Source organism: Myzus persicae, unplaced genomic scaffold (genome assembly GCF_001856785.1).
Source record: "Myzus persicae strain clone G006 unplaced genomic scaffold, MPER_G0061.0, whole genome shotgun sequence".
In the NCBI taxonomy this organism is placed as follows: Eukaryota; Metazoa; Arthropoda; class Insecta; order Hemiptera; family Aphididae; genus Myzus; species Myzus persicae.
The window spans coordinates 510,810-531,502 of record NW_019104189.1 but is presented as its reverse complement, the minus strand read 5'-3'; the positions used below and the strand labels follow the sequence as shown (position 1 = coordinate 531,502).

At 30.7% G+C, this 20,693-nt stretch overlaps 1 protein-coding gene across 6 annotated transcripts in view; it reads left to right on the top strand.

The window, feature by feature from the left end:
• Positions 1-20,693, top strand: part of LOC111039752 (inverted formin-2-like) — a 55,749-nt gene that overhangs the window by 17,461 nt on the left and 17,595 nt on the right. Inside the window, exon 1 of one of the 6 annotated variants that reach the window (XM_022323366.1) lies at positions 15,566-15,795. The exons of 4 other annotated variants lie outside the window; for them this stretch is intronic. In XM_022323366.1, coding sequence (XP_022179058.1) covers positions 15,755-15,795 — 41 coding nt within the window. In that variant the 5' untranslated portion in view covers positions 15,566-15,754. Of the gene's footprint in view, positions 1-15,565; positions 15,805-20,693 lie in introns of those variants that run through there. One more of the 6 variants, XM_022323365.1, reaches the window with a different exon arrangement.

The window sequence follows — 20,693 nt, the reverse complement described above, 5'->3', positions numbered from 1 at the left end:
ATAATCACTATAGTTAATATGGATACTCAATATTTCATGGATGGTAACCAGACCTAAAAAATGTAGAAATGAGTTAAACAAATATATATTTATTTAGAATAGTATCTTCTTATAAAAATGTATACATTTAATGCTATGTATAGTTATAGTGAGATTACTTGAGTAAACAAAGTAAATACAAAAAGCAATAACATCGATTTATCAAAATCGCAGAAGGAATTTAAAAAAAAAATTATAAATAATCTATCACTATACCTACCTACTATTGGAGGAGCAATAATTTAGTAGTTGGAATTTAAACTTTAATCTTATGCATTTTTAAGTTAGTTAGCACTATATGACAATATACGCCTGTGCCAACATTTTGGTACCTACGGTTCTTCGAATAAATGTACCAAGTTACAGGCGTAAGATTAATTCAATAGATACAATATTATTTTTGTGGAATATACTTATTTTCTAAAAATCATTGAACGGAAAACAAAACATCATAAAAATAATGTACATAATTTTGAAATTTGAGCGGTGTAGGTACATCAGAGTGTTTATTAATCTACTCATACTAAAATTATTAATAACTTATTGTAAATGATTTATTTGATGAAAAATTAGAATATTACAATAATAATAAATAATTTATGTTTCTTGATTTTATATCAGGCTATAAATTATTATGCATGTTTTTAGCCGCGTTTGTTTAAAATGTATAATCTAATAAATAGTGAAGTTTTAAGGTTCTATAGTAATGTTATCGTTTCAGTTGTATACATACTAAAAATATTAATCTAAAACAATTATTAATGTTAACTGTAAAAGGTTATAAAATATCCATTAGGATATTTTACATTTTTTCATGACGCAAATTGGCTCGACGTAGGACGAATGTAATAGGTTTTCGTTTATAACCGTGTCGAATATGTAGTTCTCAACGCATAGATTATTGTTAAATGAGTTATTGCGTACATGCGCTTGTCAGTCGCATAATTTTAAAAATAAGTTAATTTCAATCTACGTAAAGGAACGTAACTTGACGTATTGTTTAGAAGATAAATTCCTGCAGGTTAAAACCACGAAAACAAATGACCATATTTTCATATTTAGGTCGGATTGATATTCGATACCTTGGGACTTGGGTTCCTATACTCTATAGGTATTCCGTGTACGTGAAGATTAAAATCAAACGAATAAAAAAATCGATCAGTGCCTGTATGGTTGCAATATTATTTATTTATGCAATCATGCATCTATTATAATACAACATAATAGTTATGACTTTTAACTTTTTTAACCGATGAATATTTGTTCTCAAAATTATTTAATATATTTATATATTTATTATGAAATCTCGTTTTTCGATCGAGATGAATCCTCCGTGTACCTATATACCGGATGTTCCGACGGTAGACGAGTGCGCCCAATATGTGTCGGTGTTTCGTGTATACCGTAATATTGAACACGATTCACGTTTCGGGGGATGGAGAACTATCATTGCGTTAATTTCCGGTCTCCGTCGAAACTCACACACACACACATAATATAAATGGATATTGTATATAATATAATATATTGTGTACACTACGCGCATGGTAGCCGCCGATAATATATCAACTGCAGCGGTAATAATAATCATATCGTCATCGTACGGGCTGCAACGCGTCCGCCGCCCATTGTATTAGGTACTCCCGACCAAAATTGGTGGCACAACCGACATGCAAGCAATATTAAATACATATCATTACGGCATAATATTGTCAATACGTATATAATGTAGGTACTTTATTATTATACGTACAAAGTGAATCTTTTGAAGGTATGTAATAATATTTTTTTCAAAAAGTCTTAACGTTTTTGAAAATATAGTTTGCTACATAATTTGAGTTCATTACAAAATAGTATTTTAAAAATAGCCTGATATTTTGTGAGTTACCCTTGCAATATTACTCCATTCAGCTCGTATGAACTTTAAATACCTACTTATTAGTTATTACTTTATTAGTTAAAAGTTATTATTTCATTAGTAATTAGCAATTACTAATAAAATACTTCAAAATTAGGTTTTTACTTATTTAAAACCTCAGAAAATATTCTGCTTTGGAATATGAAATTAAAAGTGTGTGCCGTCATTTTAAAAATATTTTATTTCTTTTGTTGGTAATGGCTTCCAAATATATAAATTTATATATATGAAAAATACCAAAAACGTTAATGCTATGAGGGAAATTAGTGAAAACTGAAAACCCTTAAAAAATCTCTTTGTATGTAATAATTAATAAATAAAAATATATCATTGTAGTTATTGTTCATTCGGTGTATCATAATAAACTAGTATCGTACATTTATATGCACATCTATATTATACTATAGCTGCACTATAGTCTACATATAGTGTGCATTTTTCAAAAACAAATCGCTTTACACAAAAACATCTCTAACACAGTTTTGATCTTTTGGCATGCAGCCAAAACTATTTTTTGATACTGTTATATGTTCGAGAGCTACTGTTATGTTGTAAATTTCTAACAATTACTAATTATGTACACAGTTAGACAACAGTATATAATTATAGTGAACCCATTAATTAATAATGCTAATCATACTAAGCTGTACAAAAATATTATTATATGGACCACCTACGCATCATATATATATTATGATTAGCAAAAAGAAATGTGTGAATTTGTATATCATTCGTGGCGTGTATAGACAAACTATAATAATATATTATCCTGTTGTTACTTGTTACTTGGTAAGAACTTGCCTAAATTAATAATATAATGTTATTGACACCAACAGCAGAGTTGGGCACTTGCGTGTTTAACGCGGGCCACATGAACTTGAAATCCGCGATGTATTTAAATGATAATCTAAAATAACAACCTAAACGTTTTGCTACACAACGTCGTCGGAGTACTCGGTGATAATCCTCACGAACCATCCCCTTCCGCTTCCACCATATACGATGCATAAAAAAAAGAGACCAGATGTATAGACGTCGTCGAGTATTACCTCTATAATATATTTTATATCATATACATTATTATACGTCAGCTCCACGACAATGTTCGCCAATGTAAGCGTGAGTGGGTGGCCAATTATCGAGATCGTGCCGGTCGATATTGTATAATATTATGTAGGAACGAGCGGGATTGAATTCAACAATGACAATAAAATAAAAATACAATATAGCGAGTGACTGTATTAAGCATAATAATATAGTAAAATATAATAATATTATATTATTAATATACATTTTTAAGTATAGAAATCATTGCGCAGCCTCCAATGTTGGGCAAGTTACTTTTTAAAAGTAACTAAGTTACGTTACAAATTACAAAATAAAATAGGTAACTAAATTACTTGTTAGTTACTCAAGTACAAAAGTAATGCGTAACTTTACATTTTTACTCAAAAGTAACTAGTTACATTAGTTACAATGACGTTACTCTTATGTTAAATGAATGATAACATAATTATGAATTGTTGACAAAAGCTCCGGACCTACCAATAGTTATTAATGGTAATCCGTACGATTGTCTGTCAGTATGTCGATGATGTACATATTTCATCAGGTGATCTAAAAATAAATAAGGTAATAAACTATAAGAGTTGCTGCCTGTATAGGCTGTAATCGATGTTTATAACCAGTTAAATTGAAAATAATATTAACACAGAAAAGTTTTTTTATATAATTATATTAGATTACACTGGAAAAAATGTTGTGATTACATAAATACCTACTTACATTATTAGTATAATTACATTTTCTGAAGCGGATTCGAGGGGAAGGACTGCCCCGTAAAGTAGCACCACGGTATAACCCCCTCTCAAAAAAAAAGTTAAATTTGTAATGTAACGCGTTCTTCAGCTAAGTTACTTGTAAATAATTAACGTAGTTACTCTTGCGTTACCCAAAAACAAAGTAGTAGAACGAGTAACGCACGTTAAGTTACTATCCAACTCTGGCAGCCACCACCATCGCATATTCGTGAAAGATGCACTCACTATAATATATAGCTATAGCCCTCTATTGGTTGTACAACTGTTGAGCTGTCTAGCATAATATTATATATACAGTGCAGGGCCACCGTGCATTCAATATATTTGCCAACCTAAGTACTTATTGTATTTATTTTTCATTCTAATAATACTTTATTTACCTATTATTATTATTAATGTGTTGTGATAATAATATGATGATGGACGTAAAACCTGAAGACCCCCTATATTGCATTAGCCAGTGACGTATCAGAAGTTTGACCGAGAGGGGAAAGGGTGATAATAATTTTGATCCCCCCCTCCCATATTAATTAATTACTTGAATTTTTTTTTTTACAATCGTATTATATGTTTTTTATTTTATTTGATACTTATCTGACAATTATGTTATTATCTATAGAAGTAGTACATACAATTATTGAATTATTTATATACATAAAAAAGCCGAGGCCTCAATCTCAAGAGGAGGGGCTAATCCACCTATCGGTCGCCTTTAAATACTCTTGTCTATGTTGCAAAAATATATGTATTATATACTATAATTATCATACGAATTATTTCTATATTATACCCATAGGTGTAACGCTGCAGTGTACTTCATTGGCGTACATTTATAATACAATAAACATGAACATACACAATAATACATTTTACTATGATAACAGTATTATTGATAGTTAAAAATCGACACTTTATAATGCTCCATCTATAGGAAGTTGTGTGAGTTCCTACTTCCTTACACGCCTAATTTTATCGTTACATCCTGAATTCCTAAAATGTATATTTGACTTATATTAGTTCTCTCGAGTGACACTTATCTTTAGTGATCGTTTATGGGAGCATATAATATAGTGTGTGTGTGTATACTATAATATAGAACAGGGCCAATAACAATTCCGTTTGCATTAGTTCAAACTTCTAAGTTCTAATTTTTTAATCACAAATTACTAGTTAGCTGTATTGAAGTTGACACCGGTTTTAATTTATATGCTATTTATTATTCAACTATGGATACCTTAACCTATAGTTTCAAGAGTGCTATTAAGTCAAGACTTTAGCATCTATAATATAGTCATAAGCCGGAATGTTAATTTATAGTTATTAAGTAGGAGGAGGGCACGATCGGTTAGAACACCCATGTGTGGCGAGGATTTGTCACTGGAATTCGGGTGGTCACCCATCCGGGAACTAGTAACACGGCCTGATGCTTGACCACAGAACACGTCGCAACACTAGGCCAAAATATAGTGTTATAAACTTATAAATGCTCTTTGTTTATTACTATTGACTATTGTCGATCAAAACTTAAATTTATATTATATATTATAATATAGGTATACGGAATGATGCATTTAACTATGACTACTTTATAATGTATATGAGCTGAGTAATGCGGATCACAGCTAGGGTTGCCACCTTTGAAAGAAAGCAGCCCCGGAGATAGGCCGATAAGCAAAAAAAAAGGTCATCAGCTAGACGCTAGTATACACACCAGTACGTGGTAGTATAATCTAAAATCTATAGCTTAGTTGAAGTGAAATGATAAGTAATGAAATGCAAACAAAAAAATATTTATATAATCAGTAATCACATATTTTATCATTCAAAATTACAAATTATACTATAAAAATATAATTAAAAATCCCAAACAAGAAAAATTATTTAAATTTAAAATCATACTTCACATTATTTGTTGCACATTTTAATAATTGTTACCGGAAACTAATAAAAAAAAAGGCATAATAATAAAAACAAGTCTATTTAAGACTATAAATCGTAGGTTATCTTATCTTTATCTCCGACCCGGAGAAAAATTCTCTGAACCCGGAGCCCGTAGATTTATACGTAAACCCGGATTCTCCGGGTGAAACCCGGAGAGGTGGCAACCCTAATCACAGCATATCTGTGTGCACGAGTACTAAAGGGGTAATTTTACTTGACTCATCTTTATTTATGTTTATTAATTAAAACATCTACACAATCACTGTCCATGATAACAACAAAAATGATTTAATTTTGTAAAAACACGTATTATTATAAATAGGTACTTTACATTTTCAGAGTTTAGACTATACGTACAAAGTAATAGTTTTTTTTAAGTCACTGAAATTGACTAAGAAAATTAGTGTAGGCAGTTAAATGTACCACTCCGTGTATAAATGCACGTGCAAGCACTAATTTCGTTTGAATTGCGTTTATTGTTGTTTTTTTTTGTTATTCACTTGATTCTATTGTTTCAATTCAATTGATAATTACGTAGAATGCACTTTAAGTGTGTAAACTCTGCAATTCATTACGAGCAGGCGCAACAGCAATATAAGTGACAACTATTACCCCTTATTTTTAGCCTTTATATTATTTTATGCATTACAGTAATATGCATTCGTAGAGTGTGTAACGTGAATATATTATATTACCCACGTTATTGTATTCACGTTGTTTTGTTTGGCAGTTTTTTTCAAATTCAACAAGTATATAGGTACCTATACTCATAACCGCGAAACTGTATAATGTGGTTGAGTGTTTTAGCTGTTCCCTCTACTCTCCAAAACAAAAAAGTCTTTCGCCATTCCTCAAAGATTGGCTGTATACTTGTTTGCTCGTTTCAAAATTTGACGCACGAGTACCTATACCGCGAACATACTAGTCCAGGGCCTCGGCATGCCCGACCCTCGTTTTTGCAAATCGTTATGATATCATTATTAGTATTCAATATTTACGTATGACTGTGTATGAAGTTTATTTATTGCGACATATATATTATAAATATGCAAATACTAAATGGTAAATAGCCATTGCGAATCGTGTCAACGAGGCGTATTGTGTTCGAGTCTTGAGTTTCGCGAATTTTCGTTTTCAATATCATCGAATATTGTCCGTTCGGATTTCAACAAATTGATTTTCGTGTTCGACAATCGGCATTATAGCACCTATGTTATGACGTCACGAATACCTCCTACAATATTACGTACCGTACACTGCAGTGCTAGCCGATGATATTACACCTACGTCGTCGTGTAGACTGCACAATTATTGTTATATTACCATCCTATACCCGTACTCGAGGCTTTATGAGCCTGTATAAGTCAGTATGTTGTACAGGTGTTTTTTTAATACTAAAACATTAACTACAAATAGTTGCAAGTCACTGCGCATATTTATTTAATATTATAATAAATCGCGTTGCGTCAATATCTACCGTGCAAGACAAATAGTATAGCTATTCGAATACGTACATATAACATACGCATGAGCGGATACTCGTTTGTGAATCACGAAATCCTGTCACATCTCACATAATATTATTTATTATAATATAACGCTTACGGACAATATACATTACATATCATTGCTTGTAGGTACCTATTTCATATCTCAATAAAAAAAAAAAAATACTGAACGTTGAATAATGAATACGGACACAACTACAAAAAAAAAAAATCCCAATGCAGTTGTAACTGAAGACTTGAAATATTTATAAACATAAGTGATTTAACGATTATGTGACTCAGTCTAGTCCTAATATTTTATCCTAATTCGTTCAGACTTAAACACTATCATTAGCCCGCTCATTTTTTTTCTTATACACAGTTCTAATTACACTTCTTGCCAAAGGCACTATCTCTTCTTGATTATTATCCATAAACAAACATTAATCAACTATTAAAATATTATAATCACTGTTTTATACTATGACTATATTTTATCTTAATTACTGTCTTTAGATGTGTTATACCATTAACTTTAATGTAATAAACTATAATAGCATGTATCGTGTTACTATATTGTGTTATATTCTGATCGTCAAACCGTTATTAATTGTCCAAATAAGTAACCTGCTAATTTTTCAATGAAAAAAATTTAAAAATACTGCGCATTTTAGCTGAAACCCACATATTATTTTACCCCATTATATTATAAATGTGTGATCACAGTGCACGCGTTGAAAAGAGCAGTCCATATTATTTTAAGCGTACTCTAACAACAACTCTATGATAATATATTATATATTCACAATCTAGTAATACGTATTCATGTGTTATATACTTACTATGTATACTTATGTAGATATGTACTTCACCCGAGTGAAAACGAAAACCAAATTTCGGTATTGTTCAAACTGTATTATATATAAAGTTGTATAATATAACTGCAGTCTGCAGTTACATATCATTCGAGTTGATTTTTCGGGGTTGTGAAAAAGACTTAGATCTGAGAGGACTTGACCTTCTGGCGGGCCTGGCCTATCCCCTGCATTAACATTATTCAAATAACAATTTAATATTAAACATGTATGTTGAGGATAATATATTCTTAATAAATATAAATGTATTTATTTCATCATAATTATTTTTAATTTTAATATTTTATAAATTTCAATCGATAACATAATATTTATGAAAACTATTCTTATACAGTTATTATATATTTCTGAAGTGTACGACCCCTTGTGAACCTCAGTTTATGCCTCTTATCTTACGATGTAGCTGGTTTGAAATGCATTTATGTTTTCCGGTTTCGAAATAATCGACAGAACGCGTAAGACGTACAAAGAAAATAATATGTTCTTTAAAAATGTGTGACATTCTCCCGACATTATATTAGTACAATATTTTTCAAAACAATCGTCGTTTTTCGATCGTTAGTAAAATGAAAAATACTCAATATGTGATGTGTAATAACATAAAGAACTTGTGGAATAGCCTATAATATTTGAAAATTAAATCGAAAATAGTTTATTCGGCCGTAGACATGCCATCGTACCGAGTGAAGTGTTTAAATTGTAAACTTAGGCGCCAAAAAATCCACTTGTACGGTCCGCTTAAAAATAGGCTTTTAAAACGTATCTTTATTAATGGGCTTTTTATCTTCAATTATAGGTTTTGGCGCCTCTGAAATAGAAACATACAGTCAATTACGTCAGTATGACAGGCGGCACATAATAATATCGTTCAAAAAGTTTCGCGTCTCGTCATAAAAAAACTCGTACATATATTATTATAAATGCGCTACTCGTTTCAAATTTCGATAACACAGAGCGCCTACACCCATTACAAACTATTTATGGCAATAAAATATTATATTGTAATTATAAATAATAAACAAGACTAGCTGATTTTTGTTTAGACGCTTATTAAATGTGTAATACGTATAGAGTTAGAACGTTTGATGTCTGAAATATTTCTTATGACCGTGAACTATATTATTGTATTTTTTCTAATTGATTCAATTGTCTTTTTATAATAGTTCCGGAATAAAAGTAGATACTACTCAACTCGTTTAAATATTATAAGATGATACATATTTTTCGGTATCTATATGTTCGATTTTGTGTCTTTGCTGCAGGTTAGGTCCAGGTGATAGTAGCACTATATTAGCAGCGCTCTATAGTAGAGCCAACAAGTTGGAACAAATTAATATGTTTTATCCTAGTTGTTACACTTGTAACTTGTTAGTTAATGTATATATTATTTTTAGTAGGTTGATTTACACTTTTTGATGTGAATTAATAAATGAAGAATAACAATTAATAAAAACAATATTAGGTTTCAAAATGTTTTATATTTTCTCGAATAGCTCTATATTTTACCTAGATACATACCTATATTATATAGGTACGCGTATGACGATAATTCAACGACATATTTTGAGGGGGCAAAAATCGATTAGAGGGACCGTTTAATATACGACGAGTTTCTTTCAGTCATATTATAATATGACAATATGTTATTTTACGACACTACCTATGTATATTATTTTTATAATGTTCAATTCTCGGCGAGCTCGTATGTGTATAGCATTGTTACAATACATACATATTATTATAATATCCTTTCGGCGGCGTTGAGGGCGAACCCCGTTCTCGTGGTGTACGTATAGATATAATGCACAATGTATAATGAATAATGATATTATCATTATTGCTGTTGTTATTGTAATATTGTGACTATATATTATTATATGTTGTTCCGCAGTTCGTTTTTAAAACGCGTTAAAACGTAAAAATCTAATTTATTCCACTTCCGTTTTCGAACAAATACTATATACGCGTGCTCGTAATGTTCAAACACGTATAATATACAACCGGAGTGCATTTTAAATACTGTCCCGTTTTACACGTTAGCATAATAGTATATACACATATATATTATTATATTAGTTTCCACGAGCTGTTACTTCAGCTGCAGCCTGCCGCTACCATATTATAGTGTTTTCGTCGATGATAAAATTGAAAGAAAATAAACACGACCGGTTACGGCAGTAAAATCAAACGGGATTTGGGAGCTCGGATAAGAGTTACATATAGGATAATCGATAATCGTATACCCTTTGAATTACAACAGTCCACGTGACTAATTGTGACAACACACACACGCGCACTGTTTACAATTGTACATAATATATAATAGTACGTGTATATTTTATACGCCATACTCAATACTCTTGGTGGGCCTTGATGATTTACGAGACGCATGAAAAACGCCAGATATATTATTATAATTGTGTACGATGTTTTAAATATCGAACGAAACTACGACGTAGGTCGTGGTACACGATGGTCGTTGCTGCATATGCGCAATGTTGTCCCAAAAAATAAATCATGGTTGGGGGCTGAATTTATTAGTTTTCTGACTTGAAAAATGTTTTTTCTCTCTGCTCGATAAACTGTGGCTGGTATAACACCGTGTTATTATGATGTGTAATTATTAATTATACGACCATAATAATGATTTCTCGCTTCCCTAATGCGTCGTCCGTGTGTCGAAAAAACCCGGTTTTGTCTTGTACCGAAATCCCACGGGTGGTGACACAATACAAAACATGCGTTACTCGGTTACACAATAAAAAATTGTTTTACTTCTTGCTGGATACTATTTCGTGTTTCACTATACTTAAAATATCGATGAATTCGATTTGAGATTTACGTCGCATACAAGTTATATGATGCATAATATAATATAAGTGTCACTTGATGATGTTTCATTTAATCAATAATAGGAAACAATTCATGACTGGATGGTACCTAGACCTAGATATTAGCTTAACAAATGTATCCATCTCTATAGTTTTAATTTCCAAAATACATTATTATAAATATAATTGTTTGCTACAAACTACAATTTATCAATTATTAAAAACAAAAAAAAAATAATACGATTACTTTGTTGCCCAACTGATTTGAACTTCGTGGAATTTATAATATTTATCCTTTTTGTCAACAGTAATTTAAATTGTTGAAAATACTGAACATCCATCTATTCCTATACTCTTTTTGTTAATAAATTACAATAATACTAGAATCTAATATTGACACGATAGTTCGAAATCCACTGATTTAAACACTAAACACTTTACACGAATGACATATATAGCGTCAGCTTGCTTAGTCTCACTAGTGTTATAACACACGATGCCTATATATATACATATATATAAATACATATATGCCGTATACTTCTATAGTTATATTTATAACTCACAAAATATGTAATGATAATAACAGCATGCGTGTGTGTATGGTTTCGTCGAACCTTTCATTCATATTTCATCATTCACAAGCGATGTTCATCGTTTTTTTGACATTTTTGAATCTATCGAATAACCACAGTCGGGGGTGTGGGGCGTGAAACATGTGCGATCCATATGAGTGCTGCTCCGCCGACCAGAGGGGGCGGATACCCACCCCCGTCGTCAACGACAGCTAGTTGTTATATGTGCACTGCAATCACGTGAACTTCAACAGACACATCAACATCATCTACTACATCATTTATTATTATAAAATTTAAAAATACCGCGTTTTCAGAAATAATAATGAATGAACCGAAAAATGTCGACGACAAACGAAATTGTATACATATATATATAGTAGCTTTGACAGTTGTCTCTCATTCACACACACACACTCTTCCTCTCTATCTCTCGATTATAATAATAATGCGCGCTCCGACCAAAATTATATTTTACTCCAAACGACCGTGTCCGTGTGAAGTGTTTCGAAAATGTGTTGTCTTAATTGATATGGTTCGTATAGGGCTCGGAATTCTATGCGTAAGCATATTTTCTGTAAATATATATTATATTTTGTACACAATAATAAATACAAATTAGTATTTTAAACTCGAATCGAGACCTAATTACACTATAGTGAACTTAATTTTATTTGGCGTATTTAGAGATATTCCAGTAACTGAAGAACATATAGTATAGTGAGTCATTGAAATTGCATTTGCAATTTTACTATCACTTTAAAACGTGTAAATTTTGTCTCAAAATTATTATTGCATATTGTAGTTTAGCTGTGGAATTGAACGCTTTTCGTAAAATTGAATGCAACAAATACATTATAAGACTGAACAACAATGCTATAAAAATATATTTTTTTTATAATGAATATTTTTTATATGGTGGCATTAAAATGACATGCAGATATCCATATCGTACACGCTTTTTATCTATCGACGGTTCGCTAAAATTGTATTGACATTCCTGATTATTTTAAATGCAAATAATATGGGTGGTTAGAACTAATATTATATACGCTCGTCGGCTTCTCGCGATGACACCGAAGCGGTCCGGTTTTATCTCATCGTGATCGCCGAATGTGCCACCTTTTTAAAAGTTGATGATACCTACCAAAAGAAAAAATTCAAATTGTTGGAAAAAAAGCACCACTCTCGAAAATATTTTTGGTAAAAACATCCATTCAAAATTTTTATTTTATTTGCCGTATTTTTATACATCAATAGCTCAGAAATGCGTGCTCGTATTCGACACGTTTTAAGTTCATACATATATTATAATTCAGAACCTTAGTCTCATGAATAAGGTTGGGTATTCCAGTAAAAATCAAAAGATATTCAATATACCAAAATTAACTCAGAGAGAAAATGAATTAAAGTTTATATATCTTACTTAAAACCGTATTATACATAATATTATATAAGGAAATTTTGCTCGAAATGAAACATAATATATGAAAAACAATATTATAGACGCAGTATACGTCATAATTACCAAACCCGTAAAATACCTTTTGATATCGATAATATATAATATATTAGTATCTGACATACGGATATCTAAGCCACGGAAACGGATAAAATTACTTGTAATACAATTTTTAAAAAAAACCGCAAAATAATAGTTTCAAAATCAGTCTTATTGTTACTACGAGCGAAAAAAATTCATTCACTGCAAATTTGCACGCTGACATATTATTAATGTACTATGCTATAGTTTTGGACTGGGTTAAACTCGTCGTACGGATCCTGCGTGCAATATATGTTATAGGCGTTACACTATATTGGTGTTCATCTTGTTATTATTTTCGTTTACGTAACAACATAATTATATTCTCGTGCCAACTCGCACACTGCACTATACTGTAGCCACATAAATTAGTATTATTATTTTGCACCTGTTGCTGTACAACGGCCTGGTCGTGGATCGCGGGGGACGTCGATAGTGATATGAGTACTACCCATGATAATAATAATAATTTATTGTGATATTTTACCGTTTTGATAACGTGAATGTTTTTTTTTCCATAACCGCGCGACTACTTTCCCTGTATATTATTAAGTTGTAGGTTAAACGGGCACGTTAGATGTTTTGAAATAAAACTGATTAATGGCACACATTGCAGATTTGCGTTCGTTTTAGGTATAATATGCATACTGCATAGGCACCTAAATTTAAAATAACTTATTTTACATTCGTACAGTTTTTCATCTTACGCGTCACAGCAGTGTCAGACAATCGATAACTATTTCGATAAATCACATTTTTTTCCACTGAAGCTATATACGAGCGTACACTAATTCACAGTTGGGTTTTCATCAATCCTTGGGCTGATTAAACGGAATTCAATATCTATACAGCCTTGATTAGTTTTTTTTTTTTTATCAATTTCCTAAAAAATTAGCAATTAACTCGTAATTTATACCTATACACGTCGTAAATTGTTATCCGATTTAATTGATATCATAATAATAATAACTGTGGAGTTCTATAATTGCATATTATACTCTCTGTTACTCTGTACCTACCTTTAAGGATTGCCTATACACACTATTAATGTGCCATAAGTCATATTATATTACCGCATATTTAATTATACACACACTATATTATGCATTTATTGTAATCCTACGGAATTATCAGAATTGTATTAATTGAGTAGGAAAACACGTCGACCGTATATACATATATGTGTGCTGATATAAGTCAATAGTCATAGTCCATACATGCAAAATATTTTATTGGCGTTGTTATCAATTATTTAAATATCACGATAGCATATTTATTGTATTTTCGGGGTATTTATAGTATTAACTGTATGATTATGTAAAATGTAAATTTGACTTAAATCAAATAAATAATTACGGACGTACATATCATTATATAATATTATTCACACAGTAAATAATATTACTATGTTAGTATTTTACACGATACATTTTTGTATTACCCATAATATGACGTATTTTTTAAATCATTTGGAGCTGAAGTGTCTAAAGAGTCTCTACACGTGTGACTTCAAAACATTTTTGAACCTCAAAACCACTAATGATAAATTCAGTTAATACTATATGATAGTAAAGTATATTATATTAGTATCTTATGAGTTCGCGTTTAATGAAATCATAATGTAAGCACATATTTCATAAAGACAGATCGATTATTATTAGTTTATTCTTCTCACATAAGGACTTTTGTTAAAGAATGTTCGCCATTATAGTCAATTTAATTATATGTGAACCTTTAATTTTTTTACTATTGTTACTAATGTTGTATATTTTAATAGTTCTGGTAGAGTTAAAACAAATACTATAAAACATACGTTTGTTTTGTCTCAGATTTTATAAACAAAAAAAAAAAATCATTATTTAAGAATTCAATATTATGCGTCTTAGGTATTTTAATTTGTTGTTATTATCGTGTTTAGCTGATATTGTTGTGTTTAAAACACACATACGATTGTAAATTATAATTTATTTTAAAATATTGTTAAGTTCAAATGAACTCAAACACAAAATTTATAATTCTTAAGAATTCCAACTTCATCTTGAAACATGTACCTATATACTTAGTAAAAAAATTACAAATTAATTATAAAATAAAAATCGAACAATGCGTAAACAACGAAACCCTAGTACTTTTGTATAATTATTATATTATTATACCATTTGTTCTAATAATATAATAATATAACATATTACAATATAATGTATGATGCATTACTCAATAATAATAATAATAATAGTAAAAAATGTATAAACATTTGTTCTAAGATAATTTAACGCTGACTAAAACCAACAATAATACTATAACTGTTAGGGAGGGGTGGGAGTCAATCTTGGCTGATGTACACAAACCGAACCATGTGTGTGAACGAGTTTTAAAATCGTCGTGTGCCTCGCGTAGACAAGTCTTCCGAGCGCTCCGCATTATTAAAATAATATTATAATATACACGCGTTTAATTGATTTTAAATTAATATATTTTATTTATTATATTGGCCTTTTAGTATAATAATTATTCTTAACCTTAAAATTATGTTTTATTTCGGTGTGTGTACGTTTTAATTTTTATTAAACATATCTTGTTATAATTTATTGTATTACTTATTTATTAATTTTTTTTTTTAAAACCGCACTTGTTCGATAATAACATTCCACCTGACGATGATTATTGTTATCATTCGTTTGAATTTGAATTCGATAAGATATGTCGTGTGATTTACACAGGCATAATGATTAAATCGAACATGGACAATTGCAAGCTGCAAAAATGGCAAGACAAGTAATATAATCTTTATAGATATATACGTAATATAGATAGATCGAAAATTTGGGTAACCTTTAGATAATAATAGTTTATAGTGTTCATAGCATATATGCACACAAACTACATTGTAATGAATTTATATTTTATGTATAAAATCATATTGAACTTTATCAATGTTGTGATGTCTAAAATGAATATGGCAAAATATAGTTCTATATTATTATATTCTGTGATATCCCAAATCCAACGATTTCGTGCAAGCTTACGAACATAAAGAATTATCAAACGTAGGTACACAAATCATGTAAACAAGAATACAATTTGTTCAATATTTTTATTAAAATGGAAAAGTGTAGGTACTATCTGCATTCAAATTTACAATAATCAAATGTGATGTGCAATAGAAATATATGGTGACATGAACGAATGGAACCTCCAATGACACAACTTTGAGTTCTCAAATACGGGGGAGGTGGTTTTTTTTAAAAATATAATTTTAGTTTTAATGTAGTATGATGTCACGGTGTCAATTTAAGTTCAATTTTTATCGTAGTTCCTGAGTTAAAATGTCATATCGTCTTCCGATCGATTATTAACACGAAATATTATAATTAATACGTTTTGGTATAGAATTTTAAAGTCAGCAAATACAATCAAATGTTGGCAATTTCACATATTTTATACGATATTTATTAATATAAAAAAGGCATAATTTACATATTCGTTCAATAAATTCTGTTATTTTATTGAAAAATTAGAAAAGAAAAAAGTTTAGTGAAATAATTTACCAACGACTCGCCGTGGTTGGTAGTAATATTAATTTTACATAATTTTTTTTTAAAACTAGTATCTATATCTGAATTATTAAAAAAGGCGTTACAAAAAATGTCCACTTCAATGTCATAGCAGTTATTATACTATTTACTAAATTATTGTTTATGTATATACATTTTTTGGTCTTCCCGCGATGCCTGCCTAGTGCATTATTATTATACATCGTGTAATTAATTTCTACTTCATCGTCATCATTACTGCATTAATTTCACCATTATAATATCTTGCTCGAACCCTTGTTCTATTAGCACGACGATAGTGTCATAATAATAACAAATTCAGGACAATGACGCGTGAGCGTTGTTCTAAAAGAATTCTGTAAACAATTAAAAAAAGTAACATGTATTCAAACGAAAAATCAGATTACAGGTGGTTATACCTACTTCGCTCTATGCACACGTATAATGCATTAATTATTATGCCACTAGATATTGCAGATAGTTAATAATATTATATTATTCATTATTCGTATAATACGTAACAAAAATGTTAAGGTCTGATTATCTTTTATTAGGCACCTATGTACCTATTTTGTAGGTTTAAAATCGTGGAAGTCTTGTAATATATTGTATAAATATATTGTATATTCAACAAACAGTAATAATGATATTAAGTTTGGGAATTATGGAAATTAAAATTAATTATGTACCTATTAATAGTTAATATAACTACAGTTGTCCTGAGCGTTTTTAATTTCTTATGTTATATTTTTGTCACTGTAAGTAAATTTTAGTTCACATATTTTTAACCAGGAGATAAGCAGAAAGATATATATTATCATTAAAAACGGTTATAAATATCGCTAGGTATATCTATAATGTGAGCACATATTTTATTAACTGCAGTAACCTACCATGCACCGATTGCACCGTGATACACATAGGACTCAGATTAAACAGCGATAAATAAATTACCATAATTTAATATTATGTTGTTAAAAAATAGATAGATTAGTTTCGGTAGAAGACAATAGCAGTGCCTATATGGCATATGCATTATATTTTATAAAACGCAAGCATAGTATTTTTGAAATCCACGCGTACCTCAATTTATATGTACCTACCTAAATACCTACATATACAACAGAACTTAGGAGCTATTATAGCATATAAGTATTTGTCCCTTCACTACTTGTTTTCATTTTTCACCACAGTGATTACGCCATATTTGACTGAAAACCCGTCCCTCCAATATTCTTATTTTACCCTTGATGATAGATCACACTTTTTTTTAATTTGTATCTCACACACAAAAATTACCTAATATAGGGTACACATCACCACATATTTGTATAGTAATTTTGTCCGTCAAAAAAGTAATGCGAACATACTTAAATAAAAAAAATGTATTTTATTAAAATGTGTTATTTCATAACTAAAAACAAGTATGAAAAGGTTTAAAAAAAATAAAAGTCTACATCATATTATGGTAAACAATTATTGTTTGGCGCATAAATGATTATAGGTATAAATGTGCGTAATAATGTATAAACATTTTTATGCGAAGGACAAATGTATTGCTGATCAAATACTGTGTGATTCCCTGGAATGCGAATACAGTCAAATAATAATTTTTAGGCGAGCATTGCCGGTCAACCAATGTGTAATTACCACGGTAAAAAATAAAATCATGCTGTGAAGAAACAAATACTTATGTAGGCACCTACCTACTAGTTACAACTCTCGGCAGCCGACAGTCAAAGTCTCGGAGTCTCATTTAAAACGTGTTGAAACAGTTCAATATGGTTTTCGGAAAAAATTACAGTGAACACAAATTATGCGTATACCGCCTATATTGTATTTGAACCGATTTTGATAGTATATGTATGTAGGTTTATGTTATGCAGGAAACTACTACTTTGCACGCGGAGATAAAAAAAAAAAGTACTTCGTTGTAAAAGTAACTTTTAACATGATATTTACACGCACAAATGAGGCGGGTGTCGGGGTGCTCCTTAATGAGAACGTCGACTAAATTCTGTATAGAAAGTCGTTAATATGCGTGTATATGTATACTGCAGCCGAAGTGCAATGCGGTATTTGACATAATATAATACACATTTTAATACCATCGTGTTTCTGAAAGCACTAAATATCCATACGTAAATATATTATGTTTGACCAATGGCGTTTTGTATGACTGTAATAATAATAATAATATATTCGGTCGTTGTATTTTCGTAATTTTTATTATCATCGCATTTTTATTATTATCATATAATATTTTATCGATGACTGATGAGTTTAGGTATAATAGAAAGTGATGGTCGATGAACTCTGGGAATATTTCTTGAGAAATCTAGTTATTCAAATTCTTTTTACGAGTAATTTACTACGATTTTAACATGCTATAGGTGCAATATAATAATATGCGCGCGTGCAGTGCAGTGTTTAAGTCTTCGGCGCAAATAAATCCTAATTAATCGCGGTCTAGGCGTTTCCTCCCAGCACACACACACACACACACACACACACACACACACTATATATACTTATATATAGGTATGCCATATTATTATATTATATCGTGTTGGCTACCGTATGTAACGCTTTGGATTTCGTTAACGACACATTATTATTATAATAATAATATATTGGTACATTAGTTTTATTTTTTTTATTCAAACCTCTCGAGCCGATCGGCTGCCGAACGGGCGCCTGCCTGAACGTCGTGGTATACGTATACACATCGGAAAAACAGCCTTATATTGACGTCGTGCGCACAGGAGTGGCCGGAAGTCGTGAGGGCAGACGCACATGCGAACGCTTTGTATATATTGAACATATACACATAATAGTAATATTATTATATGTGTAACTATCCCGGGATTTATGACCCACAAACCGTAACACAAAGGGGCACCCGCGTCCAACAGAACAAAAAACGCATTCACGGGAGCGAGGATAATAATATTATTACTATTATTATTTATTATTATTATTATTTATTATATTATTATATACTTGTTGTTGTTGTACCCGCATATTTAAAACGAAAATCGCACTGGTATTATGGCGCTCGGAATCGACGCGGCGACTGTCCAGAGTTCGATGTGTAGGCATAATATTATGCACAATGATCAATTTACATGGACGAACTCATTTTTTGAGTCAACTTATGTGGGCGTTGAAAAATGTTTAGTATAATACCCATAGGTGGTTTGAATTATTTACACAAAATCTTCGTATTTAGGATAAATACATTTTTCTTACTAAATTGTACTGCTTAGCGATAAATTAGAGTTTTTTTTTTTTTTTTATTCTTGTTGTAATTACAGAAAGCACATTTTCAATCCTATGCCATCAGAAGATTATAATCCTTTTCGGAAACTTTTTACGTACAAACATATTTTAGTCTAGTGCGGAAAATGATGTCAAAGTATATACCGACCCGCAACAATTGTGGTCCGATGTACTAGTATGCATCATTAATAATTTCTGAAACTTTTAATCACAATAATCTACTCAGAGAATGAATTATGTAGGTAGACACTAGCCGGTTAAATGGACCACTTCTTATCGACACTCCGGGCCGGTTTAAAAAGTCGGCCAAACTGTGCCACATAATTATATTATTATACTCGTGCCGTGTTATACTTATTATAACTTACATATCACGCGTAGGTCCCTCCTCCCATAATACCTGTATAATAGATCTGCGCCCGAAACGACCATAGTCCCGACGTCTATGCACGGCGGCCGCCAAGTCCTCCGGAGTAACGTGCTGCAGTTCAGGAAACGACCCGATCCGCGACAACAACAACAGCAGTATACCCATATTATACTAGTATAATACCGACAACACAGCAGTGTAATAATAATATGATATTATAATAACTCGATTATATTGTTGTTTTCACCCCGGAGCGGATCGACATTTTTGCTGCGGTAGGTAGGAGCTGTCTACAATCATATTATAATTACACGCCCGTGTACATATTATACAGTCATTGTCTCTGGGTGAAATATATATACATATAGCATATATAATATATATATATATATTATATTGTTGTCATCGGAATACGCGTATATTATGTTGTATACATATCATATATATATATATATATA